General features: G+C 37.5%; 2 protein-coding genes and 1 pseudogene across 2 annotated transcripts; 1 reads left to right on the top strand and 2 right to left on the bottom strand.

Moving 5' to 3' along the window:
• The first annotated feature begins 423 nt into the window (after positions 1-423).
• Positions 424-3,153, top strand: NMT1 (myristoyl-CoA:protein N-myristoyltransferase). The gene is made up of 2 exons (XM_087331336.1): positions 424-576; positions 1,425-3,153. The coding sequence occupies exon 2, from the start codon at positions 1,433-1,435 to the stop codon at positions 2,750-2,752; it is 1,320 nt and encodes a 439-aa protein (XP_087187462.1). The 5' UTR covers positions 424-576; positions 1,425-1,432; the 3' UTR covers positions 2,753-3,153.
• A 1,413-nt stretch (positions 3,154-4,566) lies between these two features.
• Positions 4,567-24,190, bottom strand: LOC147854919 (LMBR1-like membrane protein). Its single transcript, XM_087331067.1, has 14 exons — positions 23,847-24,190; positions 23,336-23,412; positions 10,664-10,825; positions 10,029-10,239; positions 9,781-9,867; positions 9,561-9,700; positions 9,007-9,087; positions 8,403-8,467; positions 6,353-6,525; positions 6,150-6,280; positions 5,984-6,071; positions 5,689-5,902; positions 5,512-5,618; positions 4,567-5,437 (listed from the first exon to the last, which is right to left on the bottom strand). Exons 1-14 carry the CDS (start codon positions 24,012-24,014, stop codon positions 4,934-4,936), a joined length of 2,208 nt encoding a protein of 735 aa, XP_087187193.1. The 5' UTR covers positions 24,015-24,190; the 3' UTR covers positions 4,567-4,933.
• Positions 15,186-15,917, bottom strand: LOC147854920 (secreted RxLR effector protein 161 pseudogene; annotated as a pseudogene).
• Positions 24,191-24,365: the final 175 nt, after the last annotated feature.

The raw sequence follows: 24,365 nt of genomic DNA, 5'->3' as shown, positions 1-24,365 counted from the left end.
ATCAAGATATTTTCTCACAACACCCTTGGCTAATCTACGAGTGCAGTTCACTGAAGTTTAGAACTGTTGAGGTCAAGTACGCGGGACATAAATGTCTACAATTGTGCCGAAGAAGCTCCCAGATACAACACGTGGTGTCCATCATTCGCAGTAGCTCATTGACAAGGAAGAGAACTGGCATGCAGCTAATGGGCCAATACACTGAAACACCTCAAGAAGACCCGATCAGGATATTTTCTCACAACACCCTTGGCTAATCTACGAGAGTGCAGTTCATCACCACCGAAGTTTAGACTCCGGGTCTAAGGAAGGACCTCAAGGTCAAGTTGCCAATAAACCACTAGACCCATAATAACACTCTTCAAAGGTCTCTCTCTCTCTCTCTCTCTCTCTCTCTCTTGGTAAACCCTCTCTCTCTCTCTCTCTCTCTCTCATCCTCACTTTGAAACATGTTTTTAACCTAAGTTTCTTCTCTCTCCTCTTTGTGGGCTGTTCTGTTTCTTCTTCGTCTTCTTCTTCTTCTTCAGTTCCCAAGAAACAGACTTGGGTTTTCTTCTTCAGATCGATTGAGTCGAGGTAAGATCTTCTGCCTCTTTTTGTTTCTTCTTCTTCTTCGTTTCCTCCCCCTCCTCCTCCTCCTCCTCCCTCTTTCATTTCTTCTTCTTCTTTTATTTCGTTCATACATCGATTGAATCGACTTTTTGAACACGTTTAGTGTATCTTCAGAAACCCTAGAGAATAATTTCTAGGGGTTGGATTTAAAATCTTGTTTTTCCTCACATTTCTTCATTTTGATTTGAATGGTTCATTTCTTCTTTTCTGTTCTTTTTTGCGTTTTTCGCTAGATCCCTGTTGCTATTTTTGCATTTTTAGCTAGTTTTCCGCTGTTGTTATCGTATCTCTGTTGATAATTTAATGAGTCAGTGTTCTTGGTATTTTGAATCTAGTTTTTCTTTTTCTAATGATGGGATTTCATATACCACATCATTAGTTTTCTGTTGCCGGTTTTTATATTTAGTTTTTTACGTGGTTAGTATTGCGTCATGTTGTTTTTATCTGTTTAGTTTTCTTTTGGATTTGGCTCTTTGTATCTATTTATTTGTTCCATTGTCCTTATTAGTTTTCAGATTTATGTTTCTAGGCTTGCCCCTTTATTTGTTCCGTTTTTCTCCATGTTCATTCACTGAGTAGTCAATGAACAATCATTTAATTTTTGCTGCTCTTTTTGCATATATATTTTTTGTTTCTGATTTGCACCAGTTATTCTATTGCTGGTTTTGCATTTAGTGAGCTTTACATAATTAGTTTTACCGCCGTTGTTTTCTTCTATAAATTCCTATGAACATTTAGTTCTATGTTTCTACTTTTGCTTCTTGTTTTGATCCATTTTTTATTTCATGATGTTTGATCGTGTCAATTCATAGACTACATCATGGCTGGGGCTGAAAGTAGCCATATCAATGGGAACCCAAACTCAGACGATTCATCCACACCTGGAGATAATGAAAGCTTGATGCAAATGGGATCTAAATCAGTTGAAGAGTTAGCAAAAACTCTTCAAAAGTCCATGAACCTTGATAAAAAACATGCTTTCTGGGAAACACAACCTGTTGAACAATTCGGTGATAAAGAAAAAGACAAATCTCTCGATGAAGGGCCAATTGAACCACCACAAGATGTATCGGATGTGAAGCAGGAGCCTTACAATCTACCAAAAAACTTTGAATGGTGTACATGTGATGTGAGCTCGGATGAAACTGCAGCTGAGATTTATAGCCTTTTGAGCACAAACTATGTTGAAGATGATGAGAACATGTTTAGGTTTAACTATTCAAAGGAGTTTCTCAGATGGGCCCTTCAACCTCCAGGGTATTTCACAAGCTGGCATATTGGAGTCCGAGGGCAAGCAAACAAGAAACTAGTTGCATTCATTAGTGGAGTACCAGCCCGAATCCGTGTCCGGGACAGAACTATATTGATGGCTGAGATCAACTTCCTATGTGTGCATAAGAAACTAAGGTCTAAAAGGTTAGCTCCCGTACTCATAAAAGAAGTTACTAGAAGAGTTCATTTAGAGAATATATGGCAAGCAGTATACACTGCAGGTGTTGTTCTTCCAACACCAATTGTCACTTGCCAATATTGGCATCGTTCATTGAATCCTAAGAAGCTTATAGATGTGGGTTTTTCTCGACTTGGGGCTCGCATGACTATGAGTAGAACTATCAAGCTTTATCGATTGCCTGATAACACTGTCACACCTGGGTTCAGACAGATGGAACGGCATGATGTGCCTGCCATCCGCCGCCTTTTACAAGCATATCTCGCTCAGTTTGTTGTTGCGCCGGATTTCTCTGATAAAGATGTGGAGTATTGGTTGCTGCCAATAGAGAATGTGATAAGCAGCTATGTTGTCGAAGACCCGGAATCAAGAGAAATCACAGATTTTTGCAGCTTTTACACACTTCCGTCTACGATTCTTGGCAATAAGAATCATACTGATCTGAAAGCAGCTTATTCATATTACAATGTGGCAACTAAGACTCCATTGCTGCAGCTCATGAATGATGCATTAATTGTGGCAAAACGTGAGAAATATGATGTGTTCAATGCATTGGACATCATGCACAATCAGTCTTTTTTGAAAGATCTGAAATTTGGTCCAGGTGATGGCCATCTTCACTACTATCTTTATAACTATCGGTTAAATGCTGCAATGAAGCCATCAGCGTTGGGTTTGGTCTTGCTATAGAAAGACTAAAATATCAAACATTTTGGTCTTGCTATAGAAAGGCTAACATGTTTGGAGTACCAAACATTTTTTTCTTAACAAAGTCGGTAAAATAAGTAGTAAAAACCCAAAAAAAAAACATTATTGAATGTTGGACATGATCCCATCAAGCAAGCTAGATATCTTCATTTTTCATGGCGCAGAGATGATGGGTATAGATCATATAAGGCTGGATGGCATTGTAATTCTTAAGTTAATACCTCAACATATGCCCAACTGAATTTAGTTGTGACACAGCCCTATTTATATTAAGTGAAAAAGGACTACATGAGGGCTCTACCAAGATTATCTGTGATGGGGTTTCATTGAGCTGGATTGCTGATTGCTTTATTTGAAAATCATTTTCATGTTCTTGGTGACTATTCAGAGTTCTTGATACTCGGTTATTATTTTCTTACCTTTTGGCTTTTCAACATTCGATAATGTGGAAAGAAACTCTATGAGAGTCAATTTTTAAATTAGAAAATTTCCAAGCAGAATTGATGCTGTGATTGTAACTGTTAAAAATACTGAAATGTATAATATAGGTGTCAAGAGTGCTGATAACAAAATAATTATTAGCTCAGGTTTACAATGAGGATATTTGATGTAATGAAAAGATCAAATAAGACTTCTATTTCATACCTGTCTTGGTTGCTGGTTTTATGTTGATACTCAGCAATAATGATCTCACAACACCAATGCCCTTTATGTGAAGTATGTATTACGTTTTGTTTGAAAGATGGGAATTGTATTTCTGTTAACTAATGAACCTGAGTTTTATGGATCCTCTAATATATGCATAAACAGAAAAAATTATCAAGTGATTGAAAGGGAGATTTTGCAATCTAGCCCATCTGTGCATTGCAGAAGTTATAGCTGTTTCAAACTCTGCACTCAAATGTGAGATTTTTTTTTGAGATTTGGATATTAGATAGGGCATGTGAATAGAAAAACGCATATAAAATGAATTGCATAAACCTCATATTCACAATTTATTGGACGGTATCTTGCCATTACATTCTGTATATTTCACATCATATCTTTACCTTTAGTAAAGATGGGAGATCATTTTGCACTAGTGCAACTGTTTATTACATGTATCCATCTTCACCTCATGTGATCAATTTATTTCAGAGTTTGTTGCCATTTTATCCTCTATATCCGCATCATATCTGTAACTTAAACAAAGACAGGGCATGTTGCCATTACATCATCTATATATACATATCGTATCTACAGGGTAATCATTTTGCCAAGGATTGATATCTTGCACCAATGCTATCTTCCCAAATGCCAATAAGAGCATCTCTTTGAGAAACCTATTAGGTAATAATTTCTTTACAAAAATCCATGACTAAACGAGTTTGAATATGCCTGTACATCTTCAAAATGTACAATTTACTAGTTTGATTGCCCACCTACATCTGTATTTGTTAATGCACAAACGCCTTCTTAAATTGAGCCATATATATACATTGTGCATCCATGTCCACAGCCTTTCCAAACATCCATGCTTATTCTTCTCCATTCACATGAAAACTCCATATTGTAGCATGGATGAACAAAGTTTGAACAAGAATAATACTATCAATCCTTTGTAAAATGAGTACCCTCTACATCCCACATTTAGAATTGGATGTGTAGGGTACTCATTTGATCTTTGCAAAACTGAAAATTCAGTTCTGAAAAGATAAAATATTGTGCATCAACCATCAGACCCCGTTTTCCAAACCATACCTATTACCTTCGAAAAAAATAAGCAAATTAAAAACAACTTGCAAATGACAACACTATAATTAAATGGAGAGTATCTGCCACACATGCCTCGGCTTTCAATTATTCACATTTGGGTTCAAGATGTTCATAAGTTAATGATATACAGGAGAAACATTTCTCCTTCCTATCTTGTATAAATAGTGTTTGCTTTGTTTAGTGTTGGAGTAAACAAGATTATATAGATCCCATTCTCGAAGGATTTGCGCGTATAGACAACTTGATACAGGATTTTGAGAATGTATTTGGCGCAGCAAAAATTGTAGTTTAGCTTCTTGTTAAACCATCTTCCCTTTGTCATAACACAGAACTGGCTGGAGACAAGCATCAAATCTTTGTGACACTAATCAGAGCTGAATCTTCTGAAAAAAATGAAGAGATGTCGGACTACTTTGAAGTAGAAGAATCTAGAAGGTTCAAATCCATAGTGCCATCATCAAAATCTCGATCACTAGGTTTTCGTCTCAGATTCTCAAAAATATAATCCAAAGTTTCACTTGAAGAAGACTGGGGCTTGGGTGGATGAGACTCATCAAATTGTCTTAAGGGCGCAAACCTTTTGCCAGCTAGAGTAAACTTGAGATCCTGAAAGCTTGATTTGAAATAATCCCATCTTGAGCCAGTAGTATCAGTATCTGCCCTCTCAGTATAAGCATTAATTGTACTAGAATCAGTACTCGTTAGATGTGATCTTGATTCTGTAGTAGTCAATGGCAATTTATTTTTCCCAGAAATATATTTGGCCGCAGTAGAACTCCTATTTAAATATGCATTGCGGGAATCCTCTCTGTGTGTTGAGTTGATGTTGCTATTGGCCCTTGGGGTATTTTTGTCAAATACTGCTTGAGACTGAGATGGTAATTCATCCTTCCCTTTGAATGCAGCTGATTTCTGAAACCAAAGGCAGATGAAAATATAATGCTTGGGCCCAGAACAAAATGCTCATAATAACATTAAACACGTACCATTAAAATTGCCTCTGCCTCAATATCCCCACTAAGGTTCCCGAAGTTCCTTGCAAGAGGTACTACATTCTCCCCAATACTAGACCCTTCCTCCATCCATACCCTTTCTATAAAATACTGGTTGTTTAAGTGAAATATGCATATGCCATAATCAATTTGTGACGAAATATTACTGACCTTTATGAAGAATAATCAGGCCAGATGTATCAAACCCATCATCATCTTCACTCTCGGTTTTAAACAAAAGCTTACGCCAACTACCAAAGAAATTTATGATTCGATCAAAGAAACCACTTGCAATCAAGATAGTATAGACAACCATAAATAGAGGATATATCTTATTGAAGTGATCATTGAAAAAGGGTGCTGCATCATCCATCTTCCCCATTCTCTGAAACAGTACCTTTGACAATGAGTAGTCTAGAATTCAATTTGGAATCACATTCAATTGCTCCCATGATTGATAACCCACCTTCTCAAATGTGGTCTCAGCACCATCACCAAGCCGAATCAAGTTAAGGAAATTGTATGCAATTGGTGCTGCATACCTAGCTACCATTCTAATTAAACCATAACACAAGTTAGTTTACTAGAGTGCAAACCAAGATAACAAAACAATCCTGATCGGCAATACATACGAGCATATCATCAGCAAGCTAACAGAGCTTGTGTATCTTGGTGTCAGATAATAGAAAGTGAACATTCCCAACTTGAAAAGAGAGAAGTATGTGCATGCGCACATATACATTAAAGGAATAAATGCAATTGTCTGCATCTCACACAAAAACATATGTTAGAACCTCTATGGCAGTACTGGTACACATAAAAGTTGCAGTTATACCTGCACAAGTATCTCTTTCTTCCCCACTGCCTTTATAAACAAAGAAAATAGAGAGAGATCCACATTTGGAAGTAGTGTGGCTTCAGCAAACAGAAGGGCAAAGCTCATCACACCTAATGTTACTGAAAGGGCCAGTTGAAGATATTGTTTAAGGACACACTCCCATATCCATTCTACAAAAACATAAAAATAGTAAGGGTGAATGCATACCACATTTGATTAGTTTTAGCAAATATTTTAACTGTGCACAGATAAGAGAACATCTGGAATAGAGCTCCTATCACACCAGGTAACATTAATTATTCAGCAAGAACATAAAAACATAAAAATAGTAAGGGTGAATGCATACCACATTTGATCAGTTTTAGCAAATATTTTAACTGTGCACAGATAAGAGAACATCTGGAATAGAGCTCCTATCACATCAGGTAACATTAATTATTCAGCAAGAACATAAAAACATAAAAATAGTAAGGGTGAATGCATACCACATTTGATCAGTTTTAGCAAATATTTTAACTGTGCACAGATAAGAGAACATCTGGAATAGAGCTCCTATCACATCAGGTAACATTAATTATTCAGCAAGAACTTCTCTAAAACAAAGTCAGCATTTTTCTTGAATATAAGAACATGGTATTTAATTAGGATAACTAGAAATTTAAGCCATCGGTCCATTTCTATAGATATTCCCTGCAGCTGCAAGAGGAAATTCGTTTCATACAGGAAATTCCTTCAGAATTTGATAAATGAATGCAATACAATTCTGGCCATGATACAAAGACAAAATCCAATTTGGATTTCAGAAAGATAAATCTCCATTTACGAAAGGGCTTTGATGCCACATCCAGAAATGATCTGATGCACTATGATTCATGTTACATATTATGTCGTTTCTGATAGATTATGATGCATGTGTGTTGACGATGTAATAGAAAATGTGGTTCAAAGAAGCAAAAACTCAGCCATGACGAGCATCCACTTCAGTGTATACTAGAAATATTGCTTTAATGGATCAAACGCTCAATATATCAAAGCAAAACAATGTTGTGAGTAGCAATGGGCCCGGTTCGGTTTCAGTTCGGTTCAGTTTCTTTGCCTTGAAACCAAACTGAACTGAACCAAACCATTTATATAAAACAAAAACCAAACCAAACCGCTTATGAACTTTCAAGCAATTAAACTAAACCATTTAAGAAAAAGTAAACCAAACTATTTAGACCAAAACCGTTTAGGGAAAAGTTGAAACCAAACTGAGCCATTTAATAAAAAGTTTAAACCTAACTATATTTAAACCAAACTAATTAAAAAATTAAATAAATAGAAATACACTAAATTAAATAAGCAATTATGTTAAATAAATTAAATAAATAAATAAGCATTAATTAAGCCATTAGATTAAATAAACATTTAAGTTAACTGAATTAAATCAATAAAAACCATTAATTTAATCATTAAATTACATAAACATTGAAGGGATAAAAAAGTTAGCCCAAAAACCTATAATCCTGTAAACCAAACCACTTAAACCTATAAACCGATAAACCCCAGTTTCAGAACCAAACTGTTTATTAATCATTAAAACCAAACCAAACCATTTAATTATGTATTTTGGAACTTATAAACCTTTAAACCATGGCTTAACGGTTCGGTTCGGTTTGATCCCAAACCGGGCCCATTGCTAGTTGTGAGATTGCCCATATTTCATATTTTGCGTTCATTAATGGCATTTTTGTGAAAGCACAACACATAATCTATAATTTGCATACCATGGGTTCATCTGATTTAGAGATAAAACTAGCATTTTGTATGTGTGTCTTTTCTATATTCATGATCGATGCCCATACCAATTGAAGCTACAAGTCATCAGTTCAAAATCTTAGTTATACTTAAATTTTCCATCTTCATTCAGTTGAGAGTGAGAAAATTCCATTTTTTAATGATATAATGAATGCAAACTTACATTTCCCAATGACATAAAGATAGTAGCTCAGATTCCTACAATAACATAAATTCAGAAAACCAATAGATGTAAAAACCAAAATATTACCTCCAATATCCAAATATTGCATCAATTGTCCTGTTCGAGGTTTATGCATGCTAGAAATGTAACGCCTGCAATAATTAGTTGAAAACAGGTTTGTAATGAAGCACGTTTTACTGACCCGTGCAGTGGGGTCCAATTCTCAGCATTTGCAAACCCAATCTTTTTATGTTGACAATTAATCCCTTTGTGGATCATAGAGTATGAACTATACCAACCACTCACAAAGGGAAACCTAATTCTGTAGAATATTATTATATGCTGGTATGCTCTGCAATGATAAGTTTCAACCAACTAATAATGAACCATAGTTCCTTAGATGACCTTCCGATCTTTACATGCCCATACTAGGTGCTAAAAGAGTACACATACAGTGATTCATGCAATATGCAAACCATAACTAACAGCACGCTAAATATTTTCATGATAAGCTATCTTGATTGACACAACCACTTAAGCAAGAATAATTTTCTTGCCTATTGCATTATAACATAACTGCCAATAAAACTTGCAATGGAACTTTTGATATGAGGTAATCAAGCAAGTATCGAAGCTTTCCAGAATGTGTGAATTATTCTCTACCTGTGTCTATGAATATATACATACATACCAGTTTTGCAAGCTACCATTCTCATAATTTCTTATGGTATCCTCCAACTTCAGTGCCTCCTGAACACGCATTGTATATTCACTGTTAAAAACAATATTAGTTCAATGCCTTGAAATTTCTACATAGAAAAAATGAGTTTCGAGCCCAATGATGTGTTATTCATTTACTTCCTAGAACAATCAACCATGGGTAACAAGACCAGAATCAGAATTCTTCTTGGGAAAAGAAAAGGTGGATAATGCAAATAAATAAGCTCCTCTCCTATTTAGTGATCCTACTTGTAAAGATAGTTTTAAAGAATACTCAGCTTTCTAGTACAAGGTACTCACGTCATTAACCCAGACCAAAGAAACTAAAATTTTAGCTACTAACTTCTAAGCCCATTCTTACTTGGGAGGCATGTTGATCTAATTAGGAAACAACGTTTATACATCATAAGCTCCAAAAAAGGAATAAATTACTTTGTTATTAAATTATAGACACCTTAAATACAGGTTAAGTATAGGACAATAAATTTTTTATTTCATCAATTCAAAAGTAATACTCCAAATCACCTCTTGAAGCGGCAGTAAGAATAGCGGGCTTTCCGTAATCGTCGACGAAGGGTTGCCATGGATTTTTCATCTGCATCATAATCCATATCACTTTCTCCCATCCGTCCACCAGAAGGCTTAAAAGAGGGATCTTCCTCTGCCTGCCACATGAGACAAACATGTAGCTCTGTAAATTCCATTAACTACCATCAGGCATTTTGCAATGACGAAATATACAAACCCATTGGACAAGTATATTGTCAATAACATCCATGTATCGTCGTAAAGGATCCCTCCTCGACATTTGATTTGAAGTACCTTGAGCAATCTGGAATAGGTGCATAAATTGTCACAAATAGGACAAACCTGCAGAATAAATTAGCTAATGTAACAATGCAAAAACTGTGAAGTTGGCAGGTCTTCCCTCCCATGCTTCATCAGTTCATCAAAATTTCAAAAGTCTCTCATAATGGTAGCATGTTTGCATACCACGATTGCAGTTGACAATTCTTGATGGGCCTCATCAAGGCTTACTGCCACTCTAGCGACTTGATGAGAAAGTCGTTTGTGGCGATAACTCCAATGAGCATTCCGCCAAATGGTACGTGGAATTTCCAAAAGGCCAAACCCAAGGAGAAACGCACCAGTAACAAGACCAAATGTGTTTGAACATGCAATGGCAAGTCCCATCACACGATTCCTAATACATAAATAAACAACGCATATTAATAAACGAATTATAAATGTTATCTAATTACTGCTTTGTCCCACTTAATCCGATACAGATTAGGTACATCAATAACAAACTGCTAATTATCTATATTATCAGCAAATAAGAGTTCAATAGCTCACATTTTAAATATCAGTTGCAGATAGTTAAAACATGCTTAACAAAGACTAGCCACAGTTGCTTGTGTGTAAGAAATACACAGGAGAAGTAGAAAAATGAAAAGTTATAGTAATGCCTTCACAGGGCTAAAATGACCTATGTGACCAAATAGAGAGAAAGGAAGAAAGAAAGAAATACAAATTATGGTAATAAAAAACTGTCAAAAGCCAAAATATTAAAGAGTTTGGAAAATGTATTGTAATTAAACATAATTCTATCAATCATAAGTTTTTACCATTGCAGCCTGTGTAGAAGTAAAAGGATGGCAACCCCGAGCAACCCTACTGATCCTACACTCAAGTAGAAGATAAGATTGACTCGGATGCTAGTCTTGAACCTCTGAGAAAAAGTGAAATCACCAGCATCTTCATATCCTTGTAGAAGTGGAACAATAAGCCTGCATTTAAAAGTATGATGATATGAAAGGGGATGCCGTGATGCACAAAGATACAGTTATTCTTTAACTTTTTAAGAAAAATAGGGCTGTCAGCTTAATTATGATGATTATACACAAGTAGCCAATGATGGTGGAATCAGTGCAGAATAAACCACTGCATTAGAGTGTACTGCCAAGTAATGTCCCCAAGAGACAAACCAAAGAGAAGTCAATAGTAGCAATGGGCACGGTTCGGTTTCAAGGCAAAGAAACCAAACCGTTTATTTAAAACAAAACCAAACCAAACCGTTTATGAACTCTCAGTATTTAAACCAAACCGTTTAGGGAAATTTTGAAACCAAACTGAACCATTTAATAAAAAATTTAAACCTAACCACTTAAGTCAAACTAGTTAAACATCTAAAGAAACAAAAATACATTAAATTAAATAAGCATTTAAGTTAAATTTATTAAATTTATTAATGAATAAGTTAAATTAATTAAATCAATAAAACACCATTAATTAAACCATTACATCAATAAACTTTTAAGGTAAAAAAACAAAAGTTAACCAAAAACCTATAAACCTTTAAACCAAACCTGTAAACCTATAAAGTCGAGTTTTAGAACCGAACCGAACCGCTTATCAAGAATCCAAACCATTAAATTTTTTTGGAACCAATAAACCGTTAAACTATGGCTTAACGGTTCGGTTCGGTTTGAACCAAAATCGTGCCCATTGCTAGTCAATAGTACCACCAGGAGGTGAAGAAATTGCACATTTCCTCTGCCAACGTGGAATAAGTCTCACCAGGTCACTATCTAGAATACGAGGGCAACAACTTTTCCAAATATACCACAAAGTAAATACTGCCAAGTAATGTCCCCAAGAGATGAACCAAAGAGAAGTCAATAATGCCACCAGGAGGTGAAGAAAGCACACCTTTCCTCTGCCAAGGTGGAATGAGTCTAACCACATCACTATCTAGAATGCGAGGGCAACAACTTTTCCAAATATACCACAAAGTAAATACTAGAAGCTGTACAGAAAATTATGTTTGCAATAATTATGTTTCCTAATATCTCCAACAGAAAATTTGAAAAGAAGTTGATAGTTCATCAGGAGGCGAGAAAAGCCTCCCCTTTCCTTCCTCTGCTGCTTTGATCCAACGGAAGCATCCCATATCTCCTCAAGGTGTGAAAAAGCTCACACCACCATACACTGGAGTCTCCAAGGTGGAATAAGCCTCACCAAGTCAAAGACTGGAATGTGGGAGGAACAACTCTTCCAAATACACCACAAAGTAATAGTAGCAACTGTGCAGAAAAAAATGCCTATGACAATGATTTGTCTCCTCAAAAGCCAATACATCGAAGATATGTCTAGAGTATCTAGTAGTGGTGAGCATGAAGACAAGGTCCAATGAAGCCCCCTCATTGAATAAATGCATACCTTTCTTATGCTGTAACCAGAGAAATACTCTGCAAGAGATATATCAGTGGCAAGCCAACATGCAAAGCCAATAGACTAGTAGCACATCACATTTCATGAGCATGTGAGCAGAACCTTAGGCAACAAGAAGGTGATTCCAGCACAAGATCCTTAAACATGGCACGAGTGGAATCATTGCCCATTCTGGTGCACCAGGTATCCGCTGGTAAATCTGTATCTACAGTTTCAACTGGAAATAAATAACCCAAGGATAAATAACTGCACAACTGAAGGTTCGAAATGGCTAAGAACTGCGTGATCTAAGTCCACCTGCAACCAATGGCATATAACTGCATGGTAAAAGCAATTTACTGATTAATCAGAATATAAATATCAATCAGCACTGTAAATAAGAAGAGACATGCAATGGCATCTGTTCACGCTGGCTCCAAGTTCCATAGTCATTCTACCAGGTCCCAGACTAAATAGCAGAGGGAATCAATCCCCCCTAAATTCGAAGTCACCACTAAGACAACACCTGAGTAGTTACCTGAGGCATGATTTTCAGGGAGCAGCTATTGAGGGATGATGTTCAGCAAACAGAGAGTAGAGATACAGATTTTTGGGTGTACCCAACCGTCTTGATTGGAATTTGGTACACAAGAAAAAAAAGGTTATTATATTAGTTAACCCTACAAAGAAAGAGGTGTGTTCACATTACAAAAGGAGATGTCCTGTCCAGGTGAACAATGTGTTCACATATACGAATAATTACCTAATTTGTGAACTACGGGCCTTTACACCTAACATCAGCTCCCTCCACATTTCTAGCCACATATAGTTCATATTTGTTTATGTATGTGTACAACTACCAAGATTTTCCTTTCCTTTAAAATGATCACAAAGATGCATCTAATTTCAAATGGACAAAAAAACTACTGCAAAAAGCTGAACGAAAGATATTTTATCATTTAAGATGCCAAAATGATGAAATCAAATGAGAGATTACATCTTTGTCTCATCTTTGAGAAAAACAAACCAAAATAATCATAACTGGATTAGAGAATTTAAGGTAGAAAATAATCTTGTCAGGTAAGCACTAAACATTTAAAACGTAGATGAACTGAAACTTATACCCGAAGCAGGGAAGCAACTCTAGCGACGGGTGATAACAGCCATAATTGGTCAATAACAAGGATGATGAGGATTTGCTGAGAAAGAAAAGAGGAAGGTTATCATAACCTTCTCTATAGGTTGCAATTGAGCTAGATCAAATGGGTATCTCCAAAATCTGCTAAACTCAACATCACGTGCAAAATGGAATGCTGCAAAAGTACAAACCAAAAGGTAATGTCTTGCAGCTTATTTCCAAGTTCTTCCAACAGTTTTACCTGAATCATGAATTTGACCGCTTCTTTAAGGTAAAAACATTTACTTGAACCAAATTTTGCTTACAATGAAAGAGATACTAGCAGAGAAATACTTAGGCAAAACTCCCCAAACACAGTAGAAATATGTTGTTACATTATTTCTTCAATGGTGCCTACAGGAAATCTCATAACCAACCAAGTTTGAAACTTGCTATTTAGGACGTCTACAGAAAGAATAAAGAAAGAAAGATATATCAACGTCTTTAAAGAGAATAAAATGGCCTATGAGACAAAACTAGAGATGACATCTTAAAATTTTATCACCTTTGCAAACAACAAACCAAAAAAAATGTAGCTAAATGTAAGGTACTAAAGAAACTAGTTAGCTAAGCAGTTAATATTTAAAGCTTAGTTCGATTGAAACTTCTGCCTTCAAAAAATATTGAACATGGGCCAATTCCAAAATGGAGAGACATTTAAAGAAAGGGATGGGTAACAAGGCCATGGTCAGATTGTCGTGGCCTATGTGCACAACATCTTGCTATTGCCTGATTCATTATAAATCCTTGAGAGAGTCCTGGTCAAGACTCGAGACCTCACTCGTCTAACCCTTCATTGAGTTGTAGCATGAAGAGTGATGATGCAAAAGAAAGTCATGGTGGCTCTTTGCTAATAAGCTGCCATTGTTGAATTATTGTTCAACAACTCTCTATGTATCTGGAGTTCTAGCAAAAACAGTCCTAAGCATAATTCTTCTTCTAAGTTACTACCTTGCATGGTGGGCTTTGTATTCCATTACTTTGCATCGAAGGGAAGTATTAAATCTTCCAACTTGTTTCAATTTCAATTTCTGTATATCCCCAATGGACAGTTCCAATGCCTTCTTTGAAGATGATCGCATCCTTGTCCCAGTGCCATGACAAAGTACTCACCAGCTCCATGAAGTTTGGAAGGTCAGAAATGCAAAGTTTTAGCCATCACATGAGAAAATCCAGTTTTTACACGTTTACAAGAAGAGATGCTCTTGACACGAGGGCTTGTCAGGGAACTAAGGTCAAAGTTATTGGTAAAAAATAAAGACCAGATGATCTGTAGATAATTTGATCACCTTTTGAATACTAGAGAGATTTTGCAAGAATCCTAAAAGAAGAAGAAAGATATATTAATGTCTTTTAAGAAGCCAAAATTACACATCAGCCCAAACGACAGATTAAATCTTGAAATGTTGTCTCATCTTTGAGAACAATAAACTAAAATAATATAACTGAATCTAATGTTGGGTTCTTGCTTTGAACCCCAAAAAGCTTACCCACTTTAGGGTTATGAGAGTATATATACACAGGGGGAAAAAACCTCCTAAAGAGGGAAAAAATGCCCCTATTGTCCTAAGTGTGTTCACACACATCATTGTCCTAAGTGTGTTCACACATCACTATCCTAAGTGTGTTCACACAGCACTGTCCTAAGTGTGTTCACACACATCACTACCAAAATGTCAACAAATCCCCCTTGGGAGTGATGCGGTGAACAAGAAGGTAGCACTCATGGCTAAGCAAGTGCCAAGCTATGTAGATAGAGATCAATCCACAAATGGAAGTAGGCCTAAAGCTTTGCAGAAAGCTTCAAACATCTCCCTAGGCAGAGCCTTTGTGAAGAGGTCTGCAATGTTCTCTTGCTTGGGCACATAAGCCAAACTGATCTCTCCAGTGGAGAACCTTTCCCTGTCATAGTGATAATGCACCTCAATGTGCTTAGTGCGAGCATGGAACACAGGGTTCCTCGCAACTGCCATTGCGGTTTGACTGTCAGTGAAGATGGTGGTGGCAGAAGACTGACCAACACCCGAATCAGCTAAAAGGCGTCTGAGCCACACACACTCAATTGTAGTTGTGAAAGCTGCCCTATACTCAGCCTCACAACTAGAAGTGGCCACAGTAGGCTGTTTCTTGCTTGACCAAGATATGCATGAGCTACCAAGCATGAAGCAAAAACCACTTGTGGACACACGAGTGTCATAACAACCAGCCCAATCAGAGTCAAAAAAAGCATGCAGGTATGGCGGTAGTGTTCCCCCCTTGGGATAAAACAACCCAAGTGACCGGGTACCACCCAAGTAGCAAAAGATGCGCTTAACTGCCTACCAATGCTTAACTCCTGGGCAATGCATAAACCTGCTCATCTGAGAGACAGCAAACAGAATATCAGGTCAGGTTATGCATAAGTAGATCAAGCATCCAACTGCTTGCTGATAGAGAACAACATCAAATGCATCTCCAGCATCATGAAGGCTGAAAGGTAAACCTGTCTCCATGGGAGTGGCAATAGGTTTACAGTCTTCAAGGCCAAAACGCTGCAATAATGCATCAATGTATTTCGATTGACACAAAGCTATTCCACCATCAACTTGCATAAATTGAATGCCCAAATAATGATGCAAATGCCCCAAATCGGACATCTCAAAAGAGGCATGTAAATCAGCCTTAAAGTCCCAATATGCTTCTCATTGGGACTAGTGAGCAACATATCATCGACATACACAACCATGATCAGAAATACATCATCAGCATGCTTTACATATAAGGTGCTTTCAGTTGGACTATTCTCAAACCCAAATGCAATCAAATAGGCATGTATCTTTTCACACCAAGAACATGGGGCTTGCTTCAAGCCATATAATGCCTTTCTCAATCTTCACACTTTGTGTTCATGCCCTTTCTGCACAAAACCACGGTGCTGGGATACATACACTTCCTCATGAAGATCACCATTTAGAAATGTTGTTTTAATGTCCAACTAATGTACATTTCAACCACGATGAGCTGCAATTGCACAGATGCTACGAACAGTAGTCATATGGCAGGTGGGCGCAAAGGTCTCATCAAAATCAATGCCTTTTTCTTGGGCATAACCTTTCGCAACAAGCCTAGCCTGATACCTGTCAATTGTTCCATCAGGTTTACGCTTTAGCTTATATATCCACTTAGTGCCAATAGCCTTCTTGCCAAGAGGCAAGTCACATAAAGACCATGTACCAATCTTCATAATAGCATCATATTCTGATTGCATAGCAGCCAACCAATTTTCTAAATTTTGTGCTTCATCAAAAGAAACAGGCTCATTCTCATCGTAAAGACTAGAGGCAGCCATAGCATAACAATCTGATGCAAAAGAAGCACTATGATAACCTGAATGAATACGATATGACAATGGAAAATCCAATTTACTGCCTCGCAAAGTCTGCAACAGCCATTTAGGCACAGTCTTTGCCTCCTCTATATCAGCCCTCTCATTAATAAGTGCATCATGTAAGTCTGCATCAGAAATAGAATGATCTGCATCATTATGAGTAGCTTCCAAAGGCTGAGAAGGTGCCTCAAGTGGGCCAACACTTAACTGTCCACTTGTAAACAGAGGCAACAAAGTGTCATACACATCTCTGGAACTAACTGATGTCTCCATCGTACATAAAAGAAGTGGCTGAATTGCATCCTCCACAAAAACAACATCACGGCTAACCAAATGTGTTTAGATTGTGGATGATACAGACGATAACCTTTACTTTCAGAATTGTATCCTACAAAAATACATTTCACTACTTTATCATCCAATATTTTGCGTTGTTGTTTAGACACTAATGCATATGCCAAACAACCAAAAACACGCAAATGAGCAACATATGGCTTTTGGCCATGCCAAGCTTCATATGGAGTGATAGAGTGCAGTGCTTTAGTGGGACACCTGTTGAGTACATATGCTGCACACATGGCAGCCTCAAGCCAAAAACTATGTGGTAAGGCCTGACTTTTGACCATACACCTCGCCATTTCCATGAGTGACCTGTTCTTTCTTTCAGCAACTTCATTTTGTTGAGGTGTATACGGCACTGTACACTGATGTTTTATCCCACGTTCAGCCAGAAATGCATTAAACTCAGAAGACATATACTCCCCCCCTCGATCAGAACGGAGGGTGCCCATTTTACATGCTAACAAATTCTCAACCAAAGCTAGAAATTGTTTGAAGCACAGAAACACTACGGACTTTGCCTTCAATGGATATAACCATGCATGCCTAGAAAAGTCATCAATGAAAGTCACGAAATAAAGATAGTTCCCCTACATAGTACCACAAACATCGCTATGAACAAGCTGCAATTTCTGCAAAACTCTAACTAAACCATCTTCTGGAAATGATGAACATTGCATTTTGCCCAAAATACAACCTTCACAAACATGCTTTCGAGGTGCCTCAAGTTTGGGCAAGGAGGACACCATTTCAAATTTCTGCAAGTGAAGCAAACTTGCAAAATTCAGATGACCAAAGCGTGCATGCCAAATCTTTGCATCTGAAATAGCCTGAGAATCTTGTATTGCACAGGCTGAATCATTTATAGATCATTCATAATCTACGAGCTTATACAACCCACGACATAAAATGCCAGAAGCAATAATAACATCCCCATTGGATAGATCATGAACCATACACCTGTCACCAACAAATTTAACAACCAAGCCAACCTTGGCTAATGCGGAAACTGACAATAGATTTTTCTTGATCCCTGGCACAAACAAAGCATCTGACAAGATGAAAGGACTACCATCAGCAAAAGTCAAAATGATCTTACCAACACCCATAGTTGGATAAGATGAGTTATTGGCGCATGTGATAGTATTCCTTGTAGGGGCAGGCTCCAATGAAGTGAAGAAATTGCGTTGCGAGGTAATATGTTTGGTTGCCCCACTATCGAAGTACCAAACATTTGATTGTACAACAAACATACATTGTTCAAATGAACATGGGTCAAAACTACAAACAGTAGTAAATGCCCATTCTTCATTCTGCACAAGATTTGCAGACTCTGTTTTTGGTGCAAAGACTTCTACAACGAGTCTTGCCTCCTTTTTCTTTGCCTCTTTTGCAGCCAATTTTGGACAGTTCTTCATAATATGATCAATTCCTATACAATATTTGCAAAAAAGCTTTTGTTTTTGCTCTTGTTTTTTTCATTCACTTGTGAATTATTAGCAAATCTCTGCTTGCTAGTAGAAGAGTTCCATTTACCTTTGCCCTTCTGACTAGCTAGGAAAGCTTGATCTGCAACACGCATAATAGACCTGTTTTGCCTAGACTGATCTTCCTATAACAAAACAGAGACTAGCTCCTCGAATGATAAGGCATTGGGATTACCTTTCATCATTAAACGCAGAGTAAAAGCAAAACTCTAATATGAATCAGGAAGACCATTTAGAACAGTATGCACAAGTGAACTATCTGGTATCATTTCATCAACAGAAATTAATTGTTCCTTTAAATCTTTGATTTTTGTAAGAAAACTGTCCATAGAATCACCTTCATTCATGTGCTCGCTCTCCAATTGTTTTCGGAGATAAGCAACACAAGCCTCATTTCTTGCTTGGTACAAAGTGGTAAGAGTATCCTAAGCATCCTTTGTTGTCTTGCAAGAGCAAATATGGGGAATAATGGCACGTTTCACAGACAAAGCTATCAAAGCATGTGCCTGAGCATCTCTACCATCCCAACGAAGTTGCTCTGCAATTGGTACAACAAAAACTGTAGCATGGGCATGAGCATGATGATCAACATCCTCGACAGAATCAGTACCATCAACATTTGTGTTCTCAACAACATGACTTTTTCAGCCCCTTGAACCACGTTCCACAACCCCTTTGCTACTAATACATGGCGCATCATATAAGCCCAGAGAGGGTAATTTGTTCCATCCAGTTTATCCTCAACAACAAGCATCCGAAATACATCATTGCTCTCAACCACGACCGTGGACTGAACACGTTTTGATGTAAAAAATGGATTGTTGAATGAATAAAAGGGAATAACGTACCTCTTTGACTTGAAAGATGAACAAGTGAAGAGAAAAGGGAAGCAAATCTGATTTCTGAGGGTTATAGGAATGTCTTGGAAGAATCAACGAAGCTTTTTCTAGGATTGAATTGACTTGGAAGCAAAAAAAAACACAACTGAAATTGCGCAGAGGAAGAAAACACGCAGAAATTGGTTTTTTCAACAGCAGAAAAATGCCACCACATATGGCACAGACGGACTACGTATGAGAGCCGTTGCTTTGCTGCTCAAATGTCGCTTTTTTGGCTCTAATACCACTGTTGGGTTCTTGCTTTGAATCCCAAAAAGCTTACCCACTTTAGGGTTATGAGAGTATATATACACAGGGGGAAAAAACCTCCTAAAGAGGGAAAAAATGCCCCTGTTGTCCTAAGTGTGTTCACACACATCATTGTCCTAAGTGTGTTCACACATCACTGTCCTAAGTGTGTTCACACACATCACTACCGAAATATGTCAACATCTAAGTTACCAAAGAGGTCTCATTCACTAAGCACTTAAGATTCTGAACTTTGATATTTGAAGTTTCTGCCTCAAAAGATCTCAAACATGTCCCTATCCTAGATGGAGAGGTTCCTAAGGTGAGGGAAACACCTTCAGTGCTAGTCATGATGGCCTTTATATATCAATGACAAGGGTGGCAAGGCCATGGACCAGATGGTCAAGGCCTACATGCACAACAAATTGCTATTATTTGATCCTTTGTAAACCATTTTGAGTACTAGTAGCTAGAACAGCTCCAAGCATCATTTATCTTGCAAATGGGCCAAAGGTTGTTTGAAGAGGAAGAAGTATCTTCCCCTTATTCCACCAAAAATGGCACAATGGTAAACATGGTGCTCCTTCGATCGCACCCACCAATGGCACAATTGGCAGAGCGGTTCTTAATGGATCTGTATGTATATTTGTCTAGCTCAATCTCTAAATAATGTAAAGAGGTCCTCACTTACCCAATCACAATAGAGATCCCATAAGATAGATGTCATCCATATAAGAACTAATGATCAATCCTTCCTATGACGTGTAAAAGGAGTGCCTAATAATAAACCACCTTCTTGCCAAAAGAGTGGAACCAACCCATGTTCTTTTATTATCAAATTCAATGATATTAGCTTAGATCACTCTATTTTTTTCACTTTGTTCATGTTTATCCAAGCTATATTGGAATGGAGGTTTTGCATTATTTGTATTTATATCACGCGACAGAATCATCCTCACATTTATCCAAGCTATTGGGGATATATCGTGATGCACTGATTCTTTGCTCATTATCATGCGGGCAATCACCAAGATTGAAGGGTTCTTGTCAAACCAAAGTACATTTGTTTATATGCATACGTGCCAAACTCAGTGGTGAATGTTGCCTTATGTTGGTCCTCAGGTGCCACCATGATCTGGTTGGTTATGACCAGAGAACCACTGAATGCTTCTTTGCTGGCAATCCTCCCTAAGAGGTGCTCAAAATATGGACTGGATAATTATCATGGATCGCGGCTCTGTTTACAATCCCGAGATCCAAAAATATGCAGATCTTTGCATTCCTTCTTGGGACTATCAAGTGGTGAGCTCTATTGAGTAGACTATGCCTGTATTAAGAATTTTATCTAAATCATCTTTCACTTGCTGAGCATATTGTAGGTGCATCAGCCTTGGGCATTGTCTAACATGTCTCCCTCAATCTTGCATAGGGATGGTATGCATCACTACTTCTGGCAGCACACCTTTGGCATAGCTCCATGGGAACACAGCTTTGAACTCATGGAGGAGAGTTACCAGTGGTGCCTCTTCTTGGGGTGCTAGGTCAGTGCTTTGACGAAGTCTATGTTTGATTTCCATTATTTGTGTACATCTTGTCAAAGGTGGTAGCAAGTAGGACACAAAAGGCTGAATTTAGGAAAATTCCGTTCAGGTACACAAGAAAGATCCTTTGGCCAAGTGGAATGCAAGGTCTGGTAAAATTTCTCATCTCCATATTGGGTTAAAAGGTCAAGTGGTCTAACGCCAAAGCGAAATAGTAGATACTTTTGTAGAGCTAGAAATATTTGTGCTTTTGAAGTGATATGTTGCTGATTCAGCATTCCAATTACAATTGTGAAATCATGGCCCAGGTTTCAATGACAATCTAATGATGACATAGCACAGATCATTCGTATGAGATCAACTCCCTTTACCTAGAGCACAAGAGATAAAACACAACACTTTCCAAAATCCTTACTGATTAGAAGATGTGCTAATAAAAAGATTTCATGGTTAAGAGGAATCACAGCACTTATTACAGGACCTTAAAATTTTGTTTTCCCTGTGCTCGCATTAGACTATAGATATCAAACTGCATTAATTTCCTGATAGATGGGTGACTAATCTAACAAACCAACAGACGTTTCCTACCCCAAAGGGATGACACAAGAGAGCTCTGTAGAATTTGGCATCCACCATAGATACTATGGTCGGATCTAGACTATCATTAGGACAGTGACTTATATCTTCTTTTCCTTTAGTACTGACATAGTTCTCTTTTGGATTTGTTCTTATACAGAGGTCAATTTTTATGTTTAATCTTAAGTTTGTGCATCTACCTATTTCACCCAATGTTCACAAAAGGGTGAATTCAGTCATGTAAACTGTGGTTAAAATTTCAGTTGGAAATATCTATGACGAAAACAATTTGATAGAAACATAGAAATATTCAACAAAACTCTATAAAATCACGAACATTCCCATGACTCCCTATTAGCTCATAGAAGAAAAGGAAACTTGATCGAGAAGCAAAGCATTTTCCCAGAACATTAGGACTTCCACCTAATCTACTAAAGCCTCATTACACACTAAAAAACAGTCTCGTAATGTGGCGTGTCTAGTGGGAGAAAAAGTGAAAAAGTGTGGTTCCATGCACATTACACAAACACTTGCAAATATGAAAATAAATAAATAAATAAGCCTACGGTAGTGGCATTGAGTACATATAGAGTGGTACAAGCAAGATTTGACCCTTGCACCTCCAAGATAGGAGACAATTAACTTACCACTAGAGCTACTATTGAGTGCTTTAGATTTTTGTATATTTTCTCTTCATATTCAGAATTCCATAGGAAACAACTGTATAAAACCATGGTTGTAAGCCCATGGTTTTGTGCATGTCACAAGCAAAACCGAGTGCACAAAAACCATGGCTCCAAGCCCATGGTTTTGTGCATAGAGAGACTTATAAAAACCCTACTAGGGCTTGTGTAAGGGGGGGCTCAATATGTGATATCACCATCACCATCATCATCAATATAAAATTCTTCTTATAATTATATTTCTTATTGTTCTTCTTATAATCATCAATCTTTTAATCTTCTCAAGGGTAACATTGTTTCTCGATAACTTGGTGAACGTCCTCCCCGGTCCAAGACCCCGGAGGTCCCGCTCGAGTAGCACACGCACACGCGAATCTTCGCGATAACAGGTACTAGCTATTACTCTTTGAAGAACTATTAAGGTACTAGTAGCCTTACACTGAAGTATGCACCATGTGCGAATACTTTCCTATTATTAAATTCCTACATTTTTGTCATATTTTCTCATGATTTTCATTGGACCTAAGCATTCCATTCTATAATGAAGCACTATCACATGAAGTTTTGATGCTACCTAAAGTACCAAACGACTCTACATTGTACGTCAAAGCAAACCACATACTCGTCAAGACAAAAGTAGTTTCCTATTATTAAACTGACATCAATTTAGAGAATTTTCTCATGATTTTCGCTTTATCTGCATTATAATTAAATATTATTCTACTGCTTTTTCAAGAGCTCATTGATAAACGAAAAAGGAGAAAGGCCTATGTCCAAGAAATCTGCATACCAGGTGAGTAAGAAAGTGCTCCAATAAGACCAACTCCACAATAAGGCAATGCCAGAATTGCTACCATTTGAAAGAGTCTAAATGTCAATAGAAAAGAAACTTCATTCAATAAAAAAATTAAATGATCAACATAATAGAGCAATAAAATTATTATTTTCTTACAAATTAAAACTATGCAGATTAGATCTGTAAACACTAATTAGTGTAACACCAGTAAAAATATCATTTTTCCAGACAGAAAAAATGAATCCGAAACAAGACCTTTAAGGTTTGATATCAGATAGCACGAAAAACTTCTGAGAAATAAATAAATTAGATTAACAAAATCTGCAATATTAAATGAGAGAGAGAGAGAGAGAGAGAAATTCAACACATTAAAACTTCAAACAGAAGTATAATTTAAAGAATAACTTCATTTCTTTTGCAATTATTTAATTAACAATTGGCGAAAGAAATGAAAGGGAAGAGGAAGACAGTTTTTAGATATGGGGGAGGGGAGCAATGGAAGTACCGTCCAGATGTCTGCAGGAACGAGAACGATGATGGAGACGGAGCAAAACCACGTATAACCGACTGCAGAGAGAACGTATGGAGAGACGTCAGGTCCAGAGAAATACCTGAGGGTGGATGTCACCATCGCGAGGGTCAGAGGCAAACCGATCGCATAGAACATCCACATCTCTTCTTCTCTGCAGAGGGAGAAAGACTTCAGCAGAAGAAGCCGCAGAAGAAGAAGAAGAAGAAGAAAGATCGATGGATCGATGGATCGATGGATCGATAGCTCTGCGCGAATGGGAATGGATCGACACCCCGCACGCACAGTCTGTCGGCCTCTCTCCCTCTCCCTCTCTCAGAGAAGAGAAAAGAAGAGAAAAGAGAAACATGAATGAAGTCTTTGGTTTGTGCGTGTGCTTCTTTTTCCCACACACTCGCTACTCATGAAAGGAAAACATAGTATGATGATGCATTCGCATTCGCGAATGTTTACATCATTCGAGTATGGTAAACACCCTCGAAGTGTGGTAAATAC

Source organism: Azolla caroliniana, unplaced genomic scaffold (genome assembly GCF_043228905.1).
Source record: "Azolla caroliniana isolate FFs.n. ecotype wild unplaced genomic scaffold, voAzoCaro1.0.p SCAF_15, whole genome shotgun sequence".
NCBI lineage: Eukaryota > Viridiplantae > Streptophyta > Polypodiopsida > Salviniales > Salviniaceae > Azolla > Azolla caroliniana.
Note: the sequence above shows the minus strand (reverse complement) of the source record. Positions and strands in the feature narration are given on the sequence as shown.